Source organism: Diabrotica undecimpunctata, chromosome 2 (genome assembly GCF_040954645.1).
Source record: "Diabrotica undecimpunctata isolate CICGRU chromosome 2, icDiaUnde3, whole genome shotgun sequence".
NCBI classification, from domain to species: Eukaryota; Metazoa; Arthropoda; class Insecta; order Coleoptera; family Chrysomelidae; genus Diabrotica; species Diabrotica undecimpunctata.
Window position 1 is genome coordinate 17,790,925 of NC_092804.1, and position 26,113 is coordinate 17,817,037.

Sequence of the window (26,113 nt, forward strand, 5' to 3'; positions counted from 1 at the left end):
GCCTGAGATAATCACTTTCGTAAATATTTAAAGACGTCGTCTAAAATCATCTTTTGAAGATCTGCCATTTTTTATCAAGATTACTGTTAGATGAAAAGAAGGGAAGATGCAAACCACGATAATTAATGTACCATCTTATCTATCATTACAGCTATTTAAGACACTTTATATTGTACTATAATGTAGAATATCAAAAAAATATTAATTGTTTTAGTTCCTGACGATGAAAAAGGAAAGATTCCAAGTCCAAGGGGTCCATATAATAAAGGAAGCATGCAAAAACCTCCTCGGCCTCCCTTTAAAGGACCTAAAGTTGCTGGAGAAAAAGGTGGACCTCGAAGACGACGTACAAGGTAATAATGTTCATATTCATGATAATTAAAATCGCTTGCACTACAAATGTACTTTGCCCATACCTATAAACTTCCTTGACGATCTGGTAATTGTCGTTGACGATTTCAGGCTGTTGAAACCAATATTTATATAATAGTTGAAATAATTATTTATTTCAAATATTTTTTTTTGGGATTTTTTTTGGATTTTTTGAAAATTTAAAAAGTAAAAGTCACTTTAAGACGAACTCCTGAAATTAATGTGGCAAATGGTTCATAATATTTTAGGAACTGATCAAACACATTGCAAAACGTGTGTGTATTGAAGTAAGGTTGAGACTAAGTGTATAACGCCCCACGTTGGGCGCCAAATATGTATTGCAGTAGCCTCTTCCGTACTATCTCAGTTCTCGAAGTACATTTGTGTGTGTAAAGTAAAAAGAATAGTGAGCACTTGGCAGATAATTTCTAACCATACATGCGCTGAATAACATCAGCAACTAATTTCCAATAAACATAAATTATCTCTGCAATGAACTTTTAACACTCGCGATATCACTTTTATGTTGTTATATTTTATTTATAAAAATTACATATTTACCGAAAAAATATTTTCAGGTGTAAGAAGTGCGAAGCGTGTCAACGTAGCGATTGTGGTGAGTGCAGTTTCTGCTTGGATATGGTGAAATTCGGCGGTCCGGGAAGAGCGAAACAGACTTGCAATATGAGGCAATGCTTGCAACCGATGCTGCCAGTAACAGCTGCTTGTTCGCATTGCGGATTGGACGGATGGATGCAGACGCCTGTGACGCCGCTTCAGAAAGGGCCACAACGGTGCGAGAGTGCTAGCAATCTCATGGAATGTTCGGTGAGTATCTTTATTTACAGGAAATGGGACAAATACGTAGTAGCAAAAATCTTCTTTTGCTGTCATAATAGGTCCCCCTAATGTTGGCAAGTTGTTCACGGTCTTCAGCCAATCGTAATAATTGTTTGGTACTGCTTATTGCTGTCTAATCACGAATGTTAAGCCACGACATCTGCTTACTTCCAATTCTTTTATGATAAGCTGAAGAATTTTGTACGGGTCTTCTCTAAGAACATGCCCTACGTAAGAAATTTTTCTTATTTAGATAGTTTTCGATAATTCATGGACGGCATTTGCTATATTTAACACAGCTCCATTGGTTTGCCAAGGTATTCGAGGCATTCTTCTATGCAACCATATCTCAAACGCCTCTAGGCGATTGATCTATCAACCTTCAGTGTCCAGGTCTCAGTGCCTTGTAAAAACATTGACCAAATATAGCTTGAAAAATACGTAAATCGTATTTACCTTTTGTTTAATATATTCTAAGTATGTTTTTTGTTTTCAGGTTTGTTACGAGATAGCTCACCCTCAGTGCGTCCAACGACTTTGCCCCGAATTTACAGGATTCATAAACGAAGACATGCCAAATTCCTGGGAATGTCCTATGTGCTGCAAACTCGGAAAAAACACAGACTACCGACCAAGACATTTCCGCGCGCGACAGAAATCTTCAGATATCCGCAGAATGTCGATCAGTTCAGACGCTTCTAGTGCTATAGACAATAAAACCAACCAAGAACAAATGTCGGATTCAGGGAGCGATACGGAACACAAAGATATTAAAGAATTGTTACCAATTAAGAAGAGAAGATCTAGTGAAGGTGCGGAAATAGAAAGTAAAAGTTTGTCACCCGGCGACCCCCCTCGAAAAACCGCGTTTAGAATGCAGCTAGCCCACCAAATAGTCAATAACTCTACGAAAGTGTTAAAGAAGCCTATGGTAGTAGTTAGACCCGCGTCTATAGTTTCCACACCAGTATCTACAACTAATCTAGCCATGGACAAACGTTGTATGCTTCTAGTCTTCAGATATATGTCGCCCAAAGAATTGCTTACTTGCGCTTTAGTGTGCAAAACCTGGGCAACCTTTACAGTAGCTCCGTGTCTGTGGAGGAAAATGTCTTTCAATAGAAAACACATATCGTCGGACATTTTAAAAGGTATTGTAAGGCGACAACCCGAATGTCTTTGCCTCGACTGGTGCCATATTAATAAATTTCAACTACCTTGGTTGATACAACGCCTGGGTCAACTTAAAGAGCTGTCACTTGTTAGTATAAATGTCAAAACAGCTATATCGTTGAAGTCGAACCATTCCGCCGTGTTAGTAGCATTAGACATTAGTTTTATTTCAGATTTTAATGACTCTGCTTTAAGGGATATCATCGGACCGAATAGCGATTCTCGGACTAGTCTCCCTTCAGAAAAAATTCGTTTCCGAAATCTAAAAGACTTGAAATTAGCAGGTACCGATATTACCGACATAGCGATGCGATATGTCACTCAGTACTTACCGAAACTTCAACACCTTAGCTTAGGTATGTGTCCTCGGATCTCCGACGCGGGAATAGCCCAACTAAGCACGAAACCCGCCAACACAGTCACCAATCTCGTTAGTTTAGATTTGAGCCATTCCAAATTAGTGACCGAAACGAGTCTAGAGCACCTCTCTAAATGTGAAAACCTCGTTAGATTAGATTGTAGGCACTCGCTGCAGATTTCTACACAAGCTCTCATCAAATTCGCGGCTAAAAGTGACAAGAATCTGCAAGTTAGGGAAATTAAGTTGGTAGACGTGCGACAGAAGTAAGTTCTGAATAGAAACTTTTGCGATGTTTGTTTTGAGTAGCTGTATGGTATATTTTTTGCCTGATTGATAAATATTTTTTGCATTTGTAAGATCTCAAATGTGTTTGTTTCTCTTAGTAAAGCAAAGTGTTTAAAATATCCTGTTTAAAAAGTTGCATTCAAAAATCAGTAGGTGAAGGCTACTCCAGAGAGTATATTGAGAACAGATGTTTACATTGATTTTTTAAGCCATATTGCACTTTGTACACGGACAAAATAATGAAAAAGACTTTACTCACAATCTATTTACTAAGTTCAGGCTGTAAGTACACAGCTAAACAGGTAGGACATCATGAAGTGCTATTAAAAATGATGTCAAGCGTTTAATTTAACACGTCAAAAACTTATAATGTTTAGACCTGAAAGGAGCTGAAGGATAATTGATATAAAGGAAAATAAATAAACGTCTTTATTAAGATATTATTTCTTCTTCTTCTTTTGGCATCATAACCCTGGATGGGTCTTTGCCTGTCTGGCTATGTCCTTCCATTCAGATCTCTCTTGTGCCCTTCTTCTCCATTGTCTTATGTTCATTGTTTTCAGGTCGTCTTCCACGTCATCCAACCATCTCGTTCTGGGCCTTCCTTTTTTTTCGCCTTCCTATGGGCTTCCATTGTAACATTTTCTTTGTTGTTTTTGCATCGTTTTGTCTCTGCACATGTCCCAACCATGACAGTCTTTGACTTTTCACAAATCTTACAATGTCATAACCTTCATTTAACTCATTAACCTCGTCGTTTCTCCTGATTCTCCATGTGCCATCTTCCTCTTGTACCGGGCCATATACTTTCCTCAGTATTTTTCTCTCGAATGTCCTAAGTTGGGCTTCATCTTTTTTCGTCATTACCCAAGTTTCACATCCATAGGTTACTACGGGTCTAATCAGTGTTCTGTAGATAGTCATTTTGGTTCTCTAAGATATTATTTATTGTTCATTAACAGTATACAATGTAGTATACAACGAAAAAAATTAATTGAATTCTGTGAGAAAAAAATTAATTTTGGAAATTACTTCACTAAAATCTTTATTTAAAGAAATCCTTTATAAAAGGTATAATATTCTAAAAAGACCCTTTCGGGCTACATCACAGAACGTTTTCGTACTAATAAGTCCATCGTCAGTACAGTTACCAGGTATACATAGGTAAATCGGTAAAAGCCCTTTAAATGATATTAAATGTGGTAATTATTACATATTTGTTTTTGTATGTATTTTAATCTCATGTTCTTTCATATTAATCTCACATGTTTCTCTGTAAAGATCATACTTTTTCGTATTGTTAGTCCTGAATTGAAATACTTTCTATTGGGGTTATTTTTTCTCATGTAATGGCTTTAGTATGAAGGAAACCTTTCGATGTGAGCTACAATGTCAGAATCATCAAGTTTTCTGAAACTTGTACCACAGAATAAATAACAATCAGAATGCCCACTCTCAGATGCCGCCTTTGAAGTTTGTCAGCACGCGATCGCCATATTTTAAACGGAAACATAGACTCGGATTAAGAAATTTGTGACAAGCTACGACAGAACTGTAATTTAAATTTTTAGAGATTAATAATTTAGTACATTTGAAATAATTTAATCTATTCTTCAACTAAAAGTACGAATAAAATAGTGCATATTACGTCTATACTTGCCGTAAATAAATTAAACCTAGTTAATTTTTCTATGCACACAAGATAAAAGTCACTGAACAGCCCTGGTTCCGACTAAAACATGGCTGATTCCGTCTGCGCGTACTTATTTTCTTTTCGTACAGATATACCTAATAATATTTGATGTGCTAATTGAGGCACTTTTTTCTTTATCTTCGCCATTTTTTTTTTTTTTGTTTATATCTTAATTATGGGTTCATAGGTACTTTTTGATATTTATATTACTAATCTAACCTAACATGCTTGTTTACTATAAATAATAGTAAAAAATGACCGATACGCATGCGCACAAAACATTGTGATGAAAGGGCCTGTTGTCGAACTAAACTAGTAACGCCATCTACACTGAAGGGTAATTGAAGGATAAGTTATTGGAGATGATTCAGTTTTATATTGAAAGATTATACTAAACGCGGTTGAATTATGCAATAAAGCAGTCAATAAAAAAATAGGGAGTTTCACCAATTTTACAATAGGTGAGTTTTTGGAAATACAATCCGTACGCCATACGTCATATAATTATATAACAACAGTGAGTAATACGTAAAAAGAAGTTCATTTATATTTTTATTTCTTGTTAGATTTTGTGGTTTCGCCTAACTATACCCAAAAGGGAAATAACAAACAAAATGTTGGATACATTGATTTCCGTTAAAAATATGTTGCGGGGCACATTTTTTTTTCTTCTCGAGTATATTATTTTGCCATAATATTCAACAATATTTATGAGCAGTAAAAGGGAACAATATGACATTATTGCCACGATTTTTCTGAGTTAAAATTTCAAATAAGTAGAAAGGAAGCAAGAAAGAAAATGAAAATTATCAGGTTCGCCTTGCGTTTGTGACATGCAGGTAATCAGCGTACATTTACTGATTATATGATTCGAATGCAATTTATAAACAACTTATTATGAAAAAAAAAATGGATGTGTTAAATTATATAGCCATTATATGGCCAAAACCCATTCTGAAGCAAAGTGTATTAGATTCAAGCTTCAATATTAATTGTTATGCTCTATTTTTAAATACTTACTTTATTCTAAGATGAAACACATTTTTTATATATATTTTATTATTATATTGCCAGTTGCTGCAAAAATATTTTTCGTTTATTAAAAAATGCAAATTTAAGATATCCTTAAGCAATTTTTGAAGAAATAATAAGTACCCTTATTATTTTAACATTATTTGATTAATTCTCTAGTTTTGTTTTAACAATTACTATCTGATTGAGGGATTTAACTAGACAGTTTTATTAATCGAATAATTATTATAGAAAATGTTTTATAATAATGTAACTTACACCATAGGTATGTAAACCCAGAGTCTAAAGTGGTTAAATTGTAGTCTTAACTTTATTAGTAACAATTTTATTATTATACATGTTTACAGTGGACTTATTGGCTTAGAGGGTTGCTGTACTCACTTCTATGTCAGTAATTGAGTGGGTTAATTCGTCGAACCACACTGACGTCAGACATTTTTCAAAATCAGCGGTTAAAATCTAAAGTAGATATTAATATTTCGCCATTAGATACCATATTATCTTGAAATCGGTCTATAAATCACAATTTCACTCTCTTTGTTACTTCTGAGGTCTTACTCGGCATAGTTTGAGCGCTGCATAATTTTAGTAGTTCAATAACCACTTTGCATATAAAGTCCTACGTGTAGACTTAATATTCGTTCGATAAAACACTTTTTCATTGTTATAATTATATTTTGTATATGCTTTAATATGGGCCGGATAGCTCAGGTGGTAGAGTGTCTGACTATCACGCAGAACTCCGGGGATCGATCTCAGCGCCGGCGAAAACATCTAGATATTTTTAAAATATCTACATTTCCAGGTCGACTTAGCCTGAATAAAATGGATACCTTGGGTAAATAATAGGCGGTTGAAGCGTAGCACTGGCCCTGTTACTTTCCTTGTATACTGTAGGCCCAAAAAAGATAGTCCCAAAGGTGTACTAGCGGTATAAAGGGAGACTGTTATTATTATCTTCAATACACATGTTTCAGTGATCTTCTAATTTTTGGTTTTCATGTTTGCAGTTACAATCCAGACTCTTAGAGTAATTGTTGTTCAATCACAAATTAAACCCTTAGTTTGTTATCTCACATTAATCTTAACTTCTAATTTCAATGTATATAATTGTAATCGATATCTATAATATACGTTATGTACCAGGTTATAACAGGTTCTGGTAGAATTGTATCAATTGCTAAATTGTATTGCAAAACTATCTAGTTCAAATTATATTTGAGTCAGCGTCTATGCATAAAGGTGAGAATTACAAGGTTCAAGGCAATCGACTTCTAAATGAATTAATGTTTTATTTTTGTGATTGTAAATTGGGGTTGAAGGCTTTTGAGCACGTAGTCTAATTAGAATATTCACTTCATAAACAACGTAAGTCATTGTTTGAAGTTGCGTCGAGTGTATACTTATTAGCTACCAATAAAACATTTACTCCACGACTTCAGGAATTATTTCACATCGTCGATCGAGAAGATTTTATCCATTGGTCCTTCGAGCCGTTTGATTCTTTTTCTTCAGGTGGTTGGCTATTAACATGGCAATTCCGATGTTGCATATAGCACTTATCTAGAGCTAGTTAAGTGTTGCTCTAGCTAGTTATATTCTCGCATAAATTTGTGGGGCCTGATCCCATTTTGCACTTACGTTTGGTGTCAAAGTATACGTGAGATACTTAGTCAATTAGTATGTTGTTTATCTGTAACTGTCAAGCAGATTGTTGCGTTTTGCTTATCAGTATCCATTTTGTTTTCTTGAAGTTGAGACCGTAGTTCTCACTGACTACATTAATCCTTTCCATCGCCTGTTATAATTAATCTATGCGACTGGCAAGGATCAGAGTGTAACTGGCATATTATCTCTTGTTGTTCGTTAACTCACCGTTTATTTTTACGCCTTCTGTTGCATTATCCACACACTTTTTCAAATATTTCCTCGCGAGTAGAGATCTCCACAGCTTCAGTAAGTTCATCGCCTATTTTTACTCTTGCTGTTTGACACCAGTGTAGGTTTGTCACAAACCGAATATTCTTGTCGTCAATACCTGTCGTTCGTAGTACATCTATTAGTTGTTCATGTTTATATTGTCAGATGCTATTCTATAAGCCACAAAATACAAATACACATCCTTATTAACGTCGTTCGATAAAAATCGTTTCTCACTTATGAATTATTTGAGCTGTGTGCACAAAAAGTCAGTGAGAGCTATATCTGGAGGATATGGTGGACTTGACAACAATTTATACTACAATTATACGATGTAATTCGTATTTTAGATGTGGTTTTTGAGCTGTATTCTTTGGTTCGTTGTATTGATAAAAATGATTTTTTATTACAATTAATTTTCTCGTAAATCTTCAGTCTGGGATTAGTCATATACTGCATTAAAACTAGCCATATTTTCTCTTGGTGTTCAGTTTTTGAGTCTAGTATTTTGGTCCACTTTAGGAATAGTACAAATGTTTGTAATTGGTAGTCCATCATTGTGGGATCTTTATTTATTAGACAACTAGCTGATCCAATGAACTTCTTACAGGTCATATTAACGTTTCTATATTAAGATAAAAGTAATGAAGTTCAATAAAACTTTAAAAACGAACTAATTCACGTAGTAGCAAAGCCATTTACTGCATAGGTTGCTTCGATTATCTTCCTCAATCATGTGACTTCGTGTCGATTATATTCTTAAGGTTCTTTTTCATTTTGTTGCCAAGCGCGAGAGTGGAATAAAGGGGATGGTTTGTCCTCACGTCAACATGCTATGTACAATTATTCATAAGAGAAACAAATATTTTCTATAACAGCTGTTCAATAATATCTCAACAGCGATTTTCTCCACTAACAAATCGTATCCATTGGTCTCTATCTTCAGCTGCTCTAAGAGTTTCGCAGAATGAGTGGCCCGCTGAATTCTGAATTTAGTCCGTCCATCTGGTTGGTCTTCTCCCCGGAAGCTTTCTAGAATACAAAACGAATCAACTAGTAAATTATTTAATTTCCTTTTAGTTTTCTCACCACCAAAGTTCGCCTTTCTTACGTTGAAACTGTTGAAATTTCTTTGATGATCCGTTCCAAGTTTAATAACGTCGCATCTCAGAGTAGAACAACGTTCGTTCAAATAAATCACTCTGGCAAATGGAAAATCAACACATTGAGCTACATTCCATGGAGTGAAATAAACTCGTTGACCGTTCTCCAAATGCACTGCCAAATATACAACAGTGGGATGACGTTCATGAACACTCCAAATCGCCTCACTGCAGCTCACATATCGATGAAGTTGATATTACATGATTTCATCGTTGGTATTGAGATTTTGAACGCCAAAAACCGCCGTATCGCTACCTTTTGTTACATATTTGCAGATGTATTTGATGGACTTCATTGAATTGTAAACTTTCACGTTGCAAAGAGTGTTAAATGTTTTGGACAAAAATCCATGTATTATCGACCACACGATCGTGTTTTTCCCTTTCGTTGTGATAAGTTCTCCCATGATCGACCTGGACCCTCGGCATTTCTGCTCGGGAGATCCTTCGGGATTGTTCCGGTGACAATTGCATCTTTAACCCTGTTGCAGGTAACTAGTGTCGATGCACTCCTCCAGGGGACCAACGGCTTTTCGTGTCCTCCGAAGCAAGGGACGGTTCGTTGCACATTTTTAGGAATAAAAATGCCGTAAAAATCATAAAAATCTGTCCAGCCGTTCTTGAGTTATAAATGGTATAACTAATATGATTTTGTTGATATATAGACATGTTTTTATATCGTTTTCGCTATTTCTGTAGTAGCGATTCTCCTCTGTATTTATTTTTTATGTTATCCACTCCCAGTGCCTTTCTGATTTTTGAATATTCTTAAAGTTATCATTAGTTAATTTAATCATACAGTTAACTTTTACAAAGTGTCGAATATACTAATCTCAATTTAACTTTAAAATAAATATTAAGTTTAGTCAAATCCCTCAAACTATTACAATTATTTGTAAATATATCATTTAGTTTTTTGCAATTAATCACATTACAGTAAGTTGTCTTATACCTACCAAAGTTATATGTTGATTTTATGTGATTCACATATTTAACGTTTTAATGTATATATGTTAGTAACGATAAATCGTCAAAAATCGTTTCTGTCATTTAGTTTCGTTCGTGCAATTTTAAAAGAGCAGCACTTTTTGTATAAAAGTATTATTAGAGGGTAGAAAATATATTTTCGGTTTAATTTGTATAAATTTATAGTACAATAAATTTTTTTAATAAAAGTGTTTTTTGTACTTCCTCACTCTTTTTAAGTCTGTTCCATGCATCGATATAATATACTAAGGATTGAACATGTTGATATTTTTACATGTAGCTGATCAACGACGGAACTGACGTCACATTATCGGCTACAATGTCTGATTAATCTGACAGGTGATTAATTTTAATATAGTTATCCCAGATATTCTAATGTTAAACAGGTAACAATACATGGTAAGTTAATCATTTAATGTATTCTTTTTGATAAATCAATAAATTCGTTAAATTTTTAGTATTTTGCATCCAATTACATCAGTGGCGTGCGATGTGCAACTACGTACGTGTAAAATATATATGTTTTGTATGTTTTTATGTTATAAAATTAATATTTTTTTAATTTTACAATGTTACACGTCATTATATTTTTTATTCAAATGCAAATAACAACGAAAATAATTATTATTGTACATATTTATGTACAATAAAAAATTATTAATTATTTAAATATAAGGTTGAATGCTCGAATAAATGAACTTTGATCAGATAAAAGGCATATATCGAGCACAGTTTAATTTAATCTTGTCCAAGTACTTTCGATCCCTAGATCATCTTCAGGGGCATCTGAAATAAGCCAAGAAACGTTTTTTATAACCAAAGAAATTGATTAACTTCGATAAAAACTCGAAGTTTATGGTTGAAAAAAGGTTTTTATGTGATTAACGTTTATAGACTTACTTCGTCAATTGTGGCCTATCCGACAAGAACAAGATGTCATAAACATATAAAGGTTCCTTCTTAATCAACACCAAAGATAGGATGAACACACTTGACAAAAGTGGTATTTACAAATTAAAATGTGATGATTGTGATGCCTCTTATGTAGGTAGAACCATTAGAAAGTTATCCACTAGAGTTTCAGAACATTTGAAAAGACCAAACTCTTCAAGTTTTGGTCAACACTTATTATCCAGTAAACACAATTTTAACATCAACACTGGTTCATCTATCTTGCATGTCATTAGTAGAAAGAAAAACTATATGGAGTTGGATTTATTGGAAGATTTGGAAATTACAAGGGAAACAAATGAAAACTCTCACTGTCTTAATACTCAAATTAATTTAAATTGTACTAAATTTAAACCTATTTTTAAAAACTTTATTACAGCTTCACCTCGTAGTGGACCCAGCTCGACTGTTTAGACTTCCTGCACTGAGCACATCCATAGTAATTTTATAGTTATACCATTGACTGTGGGTTCAACTGAACTACTTGGATTACACCCCATTTATATACTTTGCTTTCCATTTTGATTTTCAATTATTAGTATTTTAATTACATAGTCAGATCTCTTCCTTTCTACATTACAGATAGTGCTTGGTAGACCATTTTATTGTAGTCAACCACCCACTGTCTAATATATTGTTTAGTCCGCTTCTTGCATTCTTACTTTTCGTCGATTTCAGTTGCTCTCAAACTAACACCTTAATTATTACAGACATGTTTGAGTGTGAGATCTGGATTATTCAATCTACTTAAAAAATATTCTATATAATTTTATATTTCATCAGTGACCTCCTATAGTAGTGTCAGTTGGGCTATTGGTCAATACTTAGTTTCATAGAATTGTAAAAGGTGCAGATCACATATCTATGATTGTGACTGCTCATCCAAGTTGTCATTTGTCACATGTCACCCCAACATTTCCGTTAGATCAGGAGCCATTCTGTCTCCGGCTTCTTCATCAGTGTTGCCAACCGGAGGGAAATTTCCCTTTTTGCGGGAATTTTTGACACAAAAGGGAAAAGGGAAAAAATTAACTCAAAAGGGAATATTTATTCCAGTGCAAATTGTAAAATATGTTTTAAAAAAATTCAAAAGAGTATTCGAAAAGAATTAAACATATCTTTACCCCCTGGTAGTAATTGAAATGTTCCATAATGTTCTCCTATTTCAGTATTCTTAACCATAACAAAACATCATTCGGAAATCATATATCATAACTCTCAAGAATCTAAAGCACTTAGTGTCAAAAATTAAAATAGAGGATGGTTGGGTAATCATTTCACAACCAGATCACTATACTTTTATATAAATATTATGATCTTTAGGTACCTATTCCCTAACTCAAAATATAATAAAACTTAATGAATGCTGATTTAAGCACTTGTCCCAATAATTTCGTCTTTATTTATTAGGTACTTAAATAAAATTTCAATTATGGTTGTTTGAATAAATATTGTAGTGGAAGTGGGAAACCCACCGAAATTGTCTTATTTGGTACTTTCTGCACAGTATAATTCTTTTTAAGCATTATAGGTACTGTGCTTTCTGTATAAAGTGTTACTTCTACAGTAGTGTATTTAGTGATAGTGGTAGCAGTAAGTGGTTAGAAGATCCTTCTTTTAAAATCTCGGTTAAGGCTTTGCCACATAATAATAAAAAATGTATGTGGAAAGTGTGTAATGCATTTTATGTGACAAAAATGAAAACTGCAAAACATGCTGCAGGTAAGAAACATCTTAAAAAAATGACTGCTATTAAATCTATTTCAAGTATTTCCTCGTTTTTGGCAACTGGTAATACTTCTTTAAAACACCAAAATGCCGTGAAAGGCGCCGAAATAAGATTAAGTGTTTTTTTTGCTGAACATAACGTGGCTAAATATACAAATTCTTATATTTCTGTTATAAAACCCATTTTGTAAACGGGAGGGAATTTTTTTATAAAAGTGGGAATTTTTAAGGCAAGTTGAGGGAAAAAGCTTTCAAGAAGGTTGGCATCACTGCTTCAAGTAATGTAGCCTTTCTTAAATAATTTTAAAGTGTTTGTTTGTCCATTTGTAGTGTAGTGTAAATTTATATGTTTATGACATCTTGTTCTTGCCGGATAGGCCACAATTGACGAAGTAAGTCTATAAACGTTAATCACATAAAAACCTTTTTTCAACCATAAACTTAGAGTTTTTATCGAAGTTAATCAATTTCTTTGGTTATAAAAAACGTTTCTTGGCTTATTTCAGATGCCCCTGAAGATGATCTAGGGATCAAAAGTACTTGGGCAAGATTAAATTAAACTGTGCTCGATATATGCCTTTTATCTGATCAAAGTTTATTAATTATTTTCGTAAATCACTGACATTCCGGCCATTGTTATCGGCTACTTTGGACGCAAATATTTTTTCATAGGTTCCATCCTTAGACAGGGAAAGAGAGAGGACAGGAAACGCTCATTTAATAAACTTTCGAACAGTGAAGCCAGTTTTGATGTGACCGCCATGTTTTGGTGCCTGTACGTTGCCCATTATTACCTCTGGCAGGCTTACCAGGTCTACTCATTTTTTAGTAGATCTCTGATTTAAATTTACTGAAACACTATATGGATCTACTAAAAAATATGTAATGATAAAATCATGTTCAAAAAATGATCATTATATAAAATATGACCTGGCAACCTTTTTGGTGCCGGCTTTAGTGAATTCCATATGATTACGCGTCCCCTCTCTTTCCTTAGTATATTATATCGATGGTCTATGTCATAAATGACAGTTTGAGTCATCATAGTATAACCAACTACTTAAAAATTCCTTAACAATAATTCTGGAATTATTTTTATGATTTTTACTTACATTCGAAGTACGCGACGCCATAGAGGCCTAAACTATGGAGAATGGGACAACAGAGAGAGATGGAAACGGTTGAGCGAGGGAAGGCAGTGAATACTGTAGAACCCCTGAATATATATACTTCATTATTATTCTGAATAAAATATGGCTTATAGAAAAATTTGGAAGTTTTTTCCTCTTTTTTGGCCTTTAGGAGCTGTGCCCATTTAGCCAGCAACATTTCTTAAAATTAACGCCTAACTAAATCTACCATACACCAAGACTACTACGAACCTAATCGAACAAGCAAGGATATGGTAGGAAAAAAACTACTTACACCCAGTGCAAACGCTGTAATGAAACGCCATTTATATTAAAAAGGAGAGGCGAAATAACTGAACCATGTGGTGAACCCACTAAAACTAGGCGGGGATCTATTGTCGAGTAATTGACAGATCTTAAAGTTACTTCTCTGTGTCTAACATTTGGCATATTATATTGCAAATTCTGGCTGGAATATCTATTTTTAAGTAATTTTTCTCTCAATATCAGTGTGTCGACACAATTGTAAGCTCCTTTAATGTCAAGGAATCACACCTAAGTACTGATTTTTTGAATAGCACAACTGAATATCTAAAATTAATTGCGATACTGCATCTATAATGTCGAAACCTTTCTTAAAACCGAATTTGCACTGGTAGAAAAGAATTAGAATAAAGATGAAATTCAAGCCTATATTTAATAATTTCTTCCAGCGTTTTAAAAATGCACGAAGGAAGAGAAATCGGGCGGTAGGAGTCTGCATAATCAGGATTTTTTCTGGTTTGAAAATGGGAATTACTAATATTTGTTTCCATTTTTCTATGTTGTTATTTTGTATCCATACTTCATTGAATATCTCAAGTAGAAATAATTTTACTCTGTGAGGTAAGTTTCAGATCCAACGTTTATTTTTAAAAAGTTCCTTAAGATGATTTGAATAGCTTGAAGCAAAATTTGGTAGTTAATGCTTGAGAAGATGTCCTCAATTAATTGTCCGAAGATGTTACAACAGTAATGAGGGACTTATAGCAAACAAAACTTCTCCATGGTCTTCAAAAACATCTGAGAAATAAAAACCTAAAACATGTCTAAAATAAGACCGGTTTTGATATATAGGGCTGAAACATGAACTTCATCAAAACGACGATAGACTGCTTGATATCTTTGAGAGAAAATACTTCGAAAGATTTTTGGGGGAGTAAGTGGAAATGGTCTATGGCGTCAAAGACATAACTTTGAATTATACTAGCTATATAGATAGATCCAAATATTGTGAAATTTGTTAAGATGCAGATACTAACAAGAGCTGGACACATTGCTCGTTTGCTCAAACCCAGAGGACAGAAGGAGAGAACCACCGCGTAGAACATGGATTGATGATGTGGAGACCTAAGGGTCAGAAGATGGAGGAAAGTTGCTAGGAATCGACGAGAGTGGCGATTTCCCTGTAAGCAGGCCAAGATCCACAAAGGATTGTCGAGCCAAGTATGATGATAATGGAGGGTTTAAATGTTAAGGTTGAAAGACAGTGCTCCAATTACCCGACAGGAAGATTGTCCATCTGGAGGTTCCTACTGATACCAAAGAATATAATAGTCAGAAACCAGATCGACAATATATTAATCAAAAATAGATACAAACAAAAAACTTGATCAAAACCATAAAGGCATACCTTAAGAATTTTTTAATGAAGTTAATTTCAAATTTTCAGTGGTTATAGCGTAGTTCAGAGATACTGGTGTCTATTTTCTATTATTCGATTAAGATGGCGCTACTTACCTTGTCCATTCCGTTAAGTGGGAAATTTGTTCATGAATCCTACATTTAGACTCTGTCTTCGACTGCTATCACTGTCTACAAGGTAAAATATAGACCAAAACATGTCACAGTGTGGTCGAACAACAAATTTAGGGAGAAAAGACGAATTGATACTTTCTGGTGTATACAACGTCCTCCTCTGTAAGACAAATAGCAGAAATTGGTTTCTGGAATGTAAAGGCACAGAATAATTGCTTCTTATTCTATGATAGAGGTATTTTCAGAATCATAAGTTTACATTTGGGTATACTACATGGTACCATACCCAAAAAAATAATAATGATTTTATTCTTGTTGGGAGTAGAAAAATATAAACTTAAAATGAACAGTTTGTAATTTATTTTTGATCGGAACTTATAATAATTGTCACTAAAATATACTTCAAAACTATACTTCCTAAGAAAGCAAAAGAAGAGCGTTTTAAATATAATTTAACAGTAAATTTCTCTAAAAATATAAACTTAAAATTAACCATTAATAATTTATTTCTCATCACAATTTATAATAATGCTTCAAAACTATTCTTCCTAGAAGAATACCTTTAATATAAATTAATATAATTCAACAGTAAATTTCTCTCTAATGTTAACTCCTGGTTTTCTAACCACCAAAACTCTATCCTCATGAGTGTAAGAAGTAGTTAGCTCTACAGTGCCGAGACTTTTGCTAGTCAGCTTTGCTCCCTTAATACCTTTGGGAGGGCCTAAGATGACAAGTCTCTCCACCCATTCTTTGGTTGGGTAATCAGTATTATCCACTAAAACACTGTTAAAAGTATTATCCTCGAAACTAAAGTGCAAATACAAATATTTCTTGTTTTTGTACTCAAAACTTTCGTTGTCATCTACATAAAGGTACCCACTAGCCTTTTTGTTCGAATCTAAAGCTATGTATAGGGTAAACGGATCGTTTTTCATCAAAGTAGATGCTCTTCTCGGCCTATCCTTCCTTGGTATAATACTACCACCTCTGTAAAACGCCAAACTCTTGTCTAATGTTACTGGAATGTTGTAGTTTCCGGTTCCTTGATATAATTTGAAGTCTTCAATGTCATACCAGTATTCATTGGCACCTCCTGGTAAGTAAACGCTTACGCTCGAAGCTCCCGGTTCTGCGATCATTGCGGCAAGGACTGAATCCCCTACAAGAAGTTCGTTGTCAATATCGAGCACGTTTTCATCCTTTGGATATTGGTAGAAGAGGGGTCTGATCACAGGCTCTCCCTCTGTTTCGTGTTGCCAAAAGAGGGTGTAGAAGAGCGGTAAGTGAGCATATCTGAGCCTGTAAAAAAAACAATTATTTAGCTAAAAATATATTGTTAGAACAAAATTTTTAACATATTATACAAGTTGTCAAATACCAAGATAAACAAGAATTATATTACAAGATCCCACTGCACGATCACTGCGTTAATAACGTAATTAATCAAACTCACATTTGTATATACATTTAAAATGGGGAGAATACATTAATAATAGGTGGTGAGTCAAAAGGTGGCAGCAAATATTTTTAATTCAATAATTAATTAGGAAAATATACTAACCTTAAAGCAGTTCTAATCCTGTTCTTGACATCATCGGAGAAAAGATATGGTTCTCTCCTTCTAGCATCGATATGTGCGTGTGCTCTGAAGAACGGTAACCATACAGCAGCTTGATACCATCTTTGCAATAACTCCGTATCAGGATTGTGGAAGTAACCTCCGACATCGGCACCACAGAAACTCATACCACCTAAAGCTTCACTCAGACACATCGGGTAGCTGATAGCTAAGTGAGACCATTCAGCGGCGTTGTCTCCAGTCCATACTGCTGTATAACGTTGGGATCCGGGGAAGTGTCCTCTAGTGAGGATGAATGGACGACGATTTGGCGTACGTTGGAGAAGTCCTTGGAATGTAGCATATGTCTAAAAGATATAACTTTCAATATCCAATTATACAATACCAACAATTGATGGTTCTTATAGTATCTTATCAAAAGTATTGAAAAGGAGTACCTATTGAAAAAAGTACCAGGATTTGGTTTTGTTGAGAGACCGCAATCCCTTGAACGTCCATTTAAATCATTTTAACGCCCAAGCGATATTGCTGCTCTTGGAAGACAGTAGACACTTTGGAATAAAACAATGTTTTGAAGATGACTTCGTAAACTGAATAGAACGCTGAACTCAGCCACGACTCAATCAGAGAACCAAATAATTTATGTTGAATTGAACCAGTGTTGTATTGAATTGGTAAGTAGCACAAATATTCTATATTTTTTTGTACGACGTAATAAAGTTGGTTTACGTCTATGGCCGTCAGATGGTAGAAGTGTCGTTATTGTTAATCGAAAAGTTGGTTCGACATTTTGAACAATACTGTCATATTTTGAGATATGCAAGGTACAGGTTAAATTAGTAGGAAAAAAATCAAATGGTGGATACTAAAAGATAAGAAAGGTCTATTTACGGCAAAAATGGTAGAAAAAATGAGCTGAAACAGTATTATTGATACAAAAATATCCAGCCAAAGCAAAACTTATGTGGCTCAGAATCTATTATATAAAAATTAAACCCTGTTTCATTATGTCACACCATAACTTAAGAACGACTTTACCGATTTCATTAATCTTTTTTTAAGTTTCCTAATATTGTTTAGAAGGCTCTTACAGAAACAAAGAAAATTTACAGAAAATTATTTAAATTTCGCACGTTAAACAATTTCGCGTTTGACAGCTACCACGATGTAAATGCCGTAGTGGGTAGTGCAGTGTTGAGTATTCTCGCCTCGCACACAAGAGACCGGGATTCGATTCCTCGCCAGGGAGAATTTTTTAATTCATTAACTTTTCAAGTAACCGAAGTATATCTTTCACATCTAAATTATATTTAACACAGCCTTTTTTATCTTTCGTTTGAGAAATCTATATCTATATATTTGTTAGTCCCACTAAAACTTGATAACGACTGGACCGATTTGGCTAATTTTGGTTTTAAAATATTTGTAAGTCCAAGGAAGGTTTAAAAGGTGAGAAAATATGAGGAAATTGTAAGGAAAATAGTAAAACCAACAGTTTTATGTTCCCATGCAAACACTGATATTGCTACCTTGGAATAAGACCGTCATATCCCAAAAAAAATGAAAAATGGACTATGTTAGTGAACAGGTTTTAAATATTCTATATCATTTTGTGTGACGTCATAAAGTTAGTTTAAGTCTAGTTCCGTCAGATGGTAGAAGTGTCTCTATTGTTAATCGAAAAGTTGCCAGGACCAGACGGAATAACCAACGAGCTTCTAAAATACGGAGGAGAAAGTATAACGTTAGAGATGACAAAACCTACATTGCAAAAATATACCTACAAAAACTAATATTGCACTGCAAGATTCCAAACTAAGAGTTGATTTAATTAAAAAATGTTGGTAAAATATAAGAAATTACTTTCATACTGGCAAAAGCAACAATTTTTGGTTGAACTTTTTTCAACCAAAAAGTGTGAAAAGTGGTTGCATACTTACATGTGCTAAGGCATATTCGTTGTGAATATCTCTGTGCTCCCACCCACCATGATGTTTAGTATCCTTGGGCATAGTAATTTCAGGTCCGTTGAAGACAGACGGTTCGTTCATATCGTTCCAGATGTAAACGTCGTGGCTGGTCCCTTTAAAGTTTTCTAATTTGTACAAGTTCTTGTAGTACTCAGCAGCTTCTGGTTTATAGAAATCGATATAACTACTCGATCCTGGCCAACACCATCCTTCATATACGTTGTCGTCTTTTGTTTTTACGTAGTAGTCGTTTGCTAGACAGTCTTCATGAACAAAGTAACCTAGAACAGCAAAAAATATAATATAATCAGTATATTTATATATGCTCATAAATTTAATTTGACAATAACATGGCGCAGTCAATTTAATAATTTTAATACTGAAGAACAATGAATGAACACTGAAAGTAATCATAATGATACGTGTCTAAAACAGGGTTATTAACGAAGAACTCTAATGCAGAATGAAAACAAAACTGTTTATTTATTAGTATAGTATATAGTATAAAAATATATTTTATTAATGAACGTAAATTCTGACACTGGTTACCTGCTTCTCTCTTGTAGTGTGGATCAATAATGACGATCAGTTTTCTACCAGTTGCTGTCAAATTCTTTATCATTTCGTCTGGGTGTGGAAACTTATGGGGATCCCATGTGAAATACTTCTTTCTTTCTGGATACTCGATATCCAACCACATATAGTCAAGAGGCATGTCATTTTCATCAAAATTTTTAACAACCTATAAAAAAATATTTTAAGTAGTCAGTGACAAATTAAAATATGATTATGCTATGAAATTCGCTTCGAAAGTTTTTAAAAAGAGTTAAAAAATATAAATACAATAACAAAGAATTCACCTATGCTCCCAAAATAGTTGAGGAATCAACTCATTGTTTTAATAGTGGAAATGTATAAGGAGAGCCGTCCACTATTACATCTTTTGTGATTTTAATTTCAATTCACTTGTAATTACTCACTGTGATAACATCATCTTCATCGTTATAGTTCCATCGGCATTGGTGGTATGCCAAAGTGTAGTACTGAGGTAACGGATGTACGCCAGTGAGAGAGCCATATTGTTTGACAGCAGCCTTAGGTGTCGGGCCCAACAAAATGAAAAGATCAGCTACACCGGATTCACTCATGAAGTGGACATCTACATTATTATCAGATTTACTTCCTAAAGCAAAACAAATACTAGGATACTTAGGTTTTCCTGTTTTACATTATAAATTTTTTTAAAAATCACAAAAGTATTTAAAAATGATGATAAAACATTGTATATCTAGGCTTGGTGTATTGTTTACACTGTCTAGTAATAATGTTGATTATAAATATATTTACAGGAGAGAAAAACGCGAATACAATTCTTTACCCACTCAATTTCGAAAAAATTGTTATAAAGAACGAATTTAAAATAGCGAAAATAAAAATAAAATGGCTTTTGGTAAAAGAGATTAAGGGTAATTCCAAAAATCAAGGTAATTTTTGTTTAGAGGGTGAAGCTCTAAACTCGAGTTATCAGTTTGGAGCAATCTGATAACTCGAGACAAAAAGGCAATATTTCTCACAGTTTACCTTAAATGATTTTTATTGTAGATTATAGACGAAATAAATTTATGAATGTAAAGAAGAAGTGTTATTTCATGAGAAGTTTTCTTGAACAGGCAATTAGTACATGTCAATTGGATGCTGAGTAAGTGGAAGATGTATTTATGTATCGAAAAATTTAGAAATACAGATTTATTTTGAAGAAAAATTTGCTTACCTGATACTAAGTTTACTATTGAAGACATAACATTTCTGTCCTTACTGTTATTGATATCAACCCATGTTTCGGCAGCATTATGCCAGAAAGCACCAATTGTTCGTTTAGGAGAATGAGCATAGACAACTGGAATTGATCCATAAATAGCCATGGTAGAATCTAATTCATATTCAAACACATCCAAGTTGTATAGACGATATGGATCTACACCTCCAGATCCAGTTGTTCTTAAAGAAACTCTGAAAATAAAAAAGCAATTATTTAAAAAAGTTATTTATTTTTTCTCTTTACTTGCTTTCAATTTTATGAGTACTAAAATAAAAAATTACAACAAAAATAAAAAAATACTGTTATTAAACTAATAATAAAAAAGTAAAATACAAGATCCAAAGCAAGATATTGAAATTTTGGTTCAGGATGCCATTGCATCTCAAATTACAGTAAAATTAATCGTGAACATACAAAGAACAACAAATGTCTCACCTATCAGCGTGCTCAGGCAATCCATAAACCCTTAAGGCACCTGGAAAACTGATATCCAATCCAACAGCTGAAGGACCTTTTGGTTTGCTGTCATGGTGACTTTTAAAGTTTTCTTCCCAACTTCCTGGATCTTCAGCTACTTCTTGTCTTACTTCGTTATTCTAAAATTAAAATGTTAATACTGTGAATGAAAAGTATATGCAATGCAGTCAAATGATTATAATGAAAAATAAATATTGTAAGAGCAAGTTCAATGTTAAAACAACTCGCTGACCTTTGAGTTAAGAAGTAGACTAACACAAAAAAAAACAGCGGGAACACATGAAAGCGCCAAGTGAATAAATGCAAAGAAAAACAACACAAATTGTATACAGAGTGTCCAAAAATGCTCTTCACAAAAGAAAACTTCATATTCTGGAAAAATGCTTCCTAAGAGAGCTAGATCTCTTTAAAGATGGCGTCCTAAAATTGGTTTAATTCAAATTTCTTTAAAACGATTGTGTTTTAAGTGATACAATTCTTAGCGGAATTAAACCGATGTTATGGCGCCACTTTTAAGGAGCTCTAGCTTTGTTAGGAAGCATTTTTTGACACAAAGTGATTTATTATGTTAAATCGACATAAAGTGAGAATTTTTAGTATTTTTTATAAAGTGATCTTGGACACCCTACATTGTCGCGAAATATAAACAAGCCCCCAGACAATTAGATTCACTGACGTCACATTTTGTAGAACTCTTATCTGGAACCTGATAGAAGGATTAGTCAACATACTGATGAACAGTCAGTATGTAAGTAAATTTAAGAAGTATTTGTACAAAAAAATAAAAGTTGTAGATAAATAATGTATATAAATCGGACACAATTCAGTGCGCAGTATAATTAGTTAAAATAATTTATAAATTACAAATAAATAGTTGTAGAAATTTTAATAGTACAGACATTGGACTCTTCAAGCGATATTATTCGAAACTATAAAATACTTTCAAACATTCAGTCATAATACATTAGTTATTCAATTTTCGGTACAGACTATTAAATACTTTAAATTTATGATGATCAGTATACAATACTGGCTTACAGCAAGAAAACATATAATATTTGAGGAACAAGATGAAGATTCTTGTAGTTCCAAAAAGGTCATTCAAGAATGATTGAAGGGTATCCTAAACAACAACAGTGACAACCCAGAAATATTCAAATTCCAGTGATCAGACAAGGACCAATGAAAGTTCCAACAAAACTTCTGAAATGATCAAAGTTTCTAAAAGACCAGTGGGAAACTAGAATGAGTTCTAGAAAGAATGATGAGCTTATTTACATGTTTATTAACACAAGATCTAGGCAATTGCCAATGATGTTCAAAACATTTTTGTCATGAATGAAAAGGATGAAGATAAAAAAAGCACAGTAACCCATAAAATCAATAAAAGAGATGTCCAGCCTCTTCAATCACACAACTGAGAATTCTTCAATTTTTAAAACAAGGTGAAACTAAAAAGATTGTTAATAAGTATAGAGAAAAAAGGTGTCATTCAATGATCATAGTCCATAGACATAGACAACAGTTCATAGAACTCATGTGTAATATTTGTAGAGTAGTTCCAAGCATTTCGTATTGACTATAGCTAGCTCAACGTGATAACTTTACCTAAAGGAGATGCTGGCTGATTGAAACAAAACCATACTCTCGACAGAATCAGTTCTTTAGCAATTTACAGTTATGTGTTTTTCTTTATGCAATAATCCCTCTTTAAACATTCCTCATTTAAATGATGTAATCCTGATTGATCATGTAATTTAGTTATTTTATGAGACATATAAATATGGATTACAGGCATTCAGTCTGTAAATCTATTTAACGGTATTTATTGTAAGTAATTATACAAATAAATACAAATTGTAAATAAGTGTTTAATGTAAAACCGACTAAGACTGACTGAAAGTTTGATTTTAAATGGTACAATATCAAGAAAATATTTTATCCCCCAAGGAATTTATTAAAGATATATTACCTCTCCTGATTTCTTCCTGTAGTGTTCAAATTTAAACAGACCTCTGCCATTAACAACACTGACGAGCTCATCTTTATCGAAGAATTCAATTTTGAATGGTCTAGCATGAACTATGACTTTGTTGTTGTTATATTCAATTGAAACATATTCTTTGTTCCTTTCAAGTAGTTTCAGTCTAAAAATAAATAAATAAATCAAAAATTGGGAGTTATATATTAAAATATAAATTTTTATATAATAATATAACAATTTTATTAATGTGAGCCAAGAAATATTAATTTTTTATTTCACTCTGAAAAACTATTCTATGAAGATTGTTTTAGAATTATAAATTATGATTCGGGGCTCAAGAACAAACATAAGTTCTTTTATATTAGCAAGGCTTGTTTAATTTTAACACATTGTTTTAATTTTTATTTATAATATACTTGCCATGCCCATCCTGGACAACTTTATATTTTGCAGTTAAATAACATTAAGATGTTGTTAGCTCAGTGGATGATAGTTCCTAATTCAAATATTGGCACAATTCAATTGTAGGAACTGGGTGTGGTTAAACGACAACCAATAAAATATTATATGTACATAAATCGGTGTTGCCAACTGGAAAACCCAGGCAAGAAAGAGCAGGATGTTACAGGAAGCTTGAGAAGGTAGAGGCCGTTTAAGGGCTGTAAGCATGATGATGATGATGATTATACATACATATGTATGTAATTGCGAATATATTTGGATGATGCTTCAATGCAATATGTTGATTGTTGATTTTCCTTTAGAAGTAATCACTGGGATACAATTTTTATGGCTCTTTAGCCATCTATTAGAAAGAAATGATGCAGTGTTGAACCCTAGTACCCAAGTAAAATGTATACTGTAGTACTAGTGTAAATTATTTGTAGACAAAAATACTCCAGAGATTCATTTTAATTATTACTAAATAGTAAATAGTACTGAGATAAGCAATATTTAATGTATTGCATCAATCTTATTACATTTGTTCTCTGCTTATTATTCTAAGAAATATATAGGTAGCACATCATATACTTACTTGGCTACTTGAGGCTCACCATTTAAGGCGAATTGAGGTCTATATCTCGGATACAAAGGAGAAGCTTCATCAACTTGCAGCCTAAAAATGTTTCCACTAATAGCAGTTAGCGAAAATTTGAAAAGAATTCCAGATTCAGTGTTTAAAAGTTTTGACTCCAAAGAATTGTCGGTGATTTCTAATGATCCTAGATCTAATTCATATTTGCTTTCGCCGGGTTTAATGCTTCTTAATCGCCTTCAAATACAAATTTCTTTAGTAGCTAATTATTAATTAATGACGCAAGAACTTACCTGCAAAAACTGCTTTGTTCGCAAGTTTTAAAATTATTTTTATCTACTGCTGATACATAAAACAGTATAGAGAGTATTAAAGAAACGTATCTAAAAATAAAAGAATATCTGAGTTAAATAAACTAGTAAAATGTCAATTACATATTTATTTCTACTTACATTAATTTCTGCAACATGCTGACAAACCGGTATATGTTTTCAAAAATCAAATCCCTCCCAGTCCATTCTTCTGTTACTAAAAATCAATCCCAATATACCGCAAATTTATTGATTTGTGCATTGAATCTGCGACTGTGCCGAAAAAGCAACGGTTTCCTTTCACTTGAAATGTCAAATTAGAGATACGCCATTGGCTGAAATATGACCATTCAAACGATACAACAACCTATTAAAAGACACCACACAATCTTTTTGTCTATTCTTCTGTCATTTCATAGTTGCTACCTAGAATAACAGAGACACCACAACCTGTGTTGGGTTGTTCTCTGGTTGCTATCTAATAGTTATTCAAATCCACATCGTTGGGTACCATGGAAACAAACTTATCTCATGGACACGTAACCCTTAAGTTCAAAATAAATATATACTATACACATAAACAAGACAAAGAACATCTGTAGTCAATAATATATTGTGAAGCATTATATACATAATTATAAACTGTGGTAAAGATTTATCAAAAGATACTTGTAGGTGCATATGGAATAAAACGAAATAAATTCGCATCATAATGAAATAGATCATTGTCGTAGCGGCAAATGTTACAACTGCCCCCAACCCCGGGGCGGTTGTAACATAACAAGGGGGGTCGATAGTAACAGTGATCAAAAGCTTAAACAAATGATGTTTATTCAATATAAGTACAAAAGTTATACAAAAGTACAAAAGAAGTTATATTCTTACGTAAAATAAAAACAAAAACTTATGCTATACCAGGAGGAACAGTGAACTTACCTAACAAATTATAAATCAATCTGATTCGCAATTATGGCAAACGTATAAACCTTCTTGGCTTATCATTCTTCATGTGACCAACGTTTACATTCAATGCATTGAACCCAACCTTCCCCTGGCTTACTTGAACCATATATGGTCCACAGCAAACAACGCAAAAACACTCTTCATCTTCTACATCACTTTCTTGTTGTTGTTTTTTAAATGATTTCTTTTTTTTTTAAGATTTTTTGGTTTTAGTTTAGGGTCAGAAAAATTTTTCTTAACGCTTTTTTTCTTCTTCTCTTTATATTCTGCCCTAATTTCTTCCTTTTCAGGGGTATCTGTGTATATGGCCGATTTTCTTTTCTTTTTTCCTTTATTTCCTTCTTTTCTAGGCGGGGCTTTGGGGAAAGTTCTGACTGCTTCCGGTGTAAACTCCTCAACTGAGAAACACGTGAAGTTGACGCTGTAGGAATATTATTTAGTTCATTGTTGGTTTCATCAGTGACAGAAAAAAATGTCGCTGGTGCGGGTTCTTTATTTTGTTGATTTGTCTGGTTATCGTCTCTTTTTCCTGATTCTGT

General features: G+C 33.4%; 2 protein-coding genes across 4 annotated transcripts in view; one reads left to right on the forward strand and one right to left on the reverse strand.

The window, feature by feature from the left end:
* The window catches only part of Kdm2 (Lysine demethylase 2), a 134,493-nt gene extending 124,479 nt beyond the window's left edge, over positions 1 to 10,014 (forward strand). For both annotated transcript variants that reach the window (XM_072522413.1, XM_072522412.1), the window contains 3 exons: positions 215 to 353; positions 951 to 1,200; positions 1,709 to 10,014. In XM_072522413.1, coding sequence (XP_072378514.1) covers positions 215 to 353; positions 951 to 1,200; positions 1,709 to 3,013 — 1,694 coding nt within the window. In that variant the 3' untranslated portion in view covers positions 3,014 to 10,014. The remainder of the gene's footprint in view (positions 1 to 214; positions 354 to 950; positions 1,201 to 1,708) is intronic.
* Positions 10,015 to 15,775: 5,761 nt separating this feature from the next.
* LOC140434273 (neutral alpha-glucosidase AB-like) lies at positions 15,776 to 24,909 on the reverse strand. 2 transcript variants are annotated; one of them, XM_072522415.1, is made up of 11 exons: positions 24,753 to 24,909; positions 24,594 to 24,683; positions 24,301 to 24,537; positions 23,253 to 23,427; positions 21,239 to 21,399; positions 20,756 to 20,994; positions 19,965 to 20,167; positions 19,534 to 19,726; positions 18,955 to 19,265; positions 16,997 to 17,361; positions 15,776 to 16,734 (listed from the first exon to the last, which is right to left on the reverse strand). In XM_072522415.1, exons 1-11 carry the CDS (start codon positions 24,767 to 24,769, stop codon positions 16,005 to 16,007), a joined length of 2,721 nt encoding a protein of 906 aa, XP_072378516.1. In that variant the 5' UTR covers positions 24,770 to 24,909; the 3' UTR covers positions 15,776 to 16,004. The 2 variants fall into 2 exon arrangements, with proteins under 2 accessions (XP_072378516.1, XP_072378515.1); XM_072522414.1 differs by having other exon boundaries at positions 24,594 to 24,701; positions 24,753 to 24,880.
* Between the last annotated feature and the right edge of the window lie 1,204 nt (positions 24,910 to 26,113).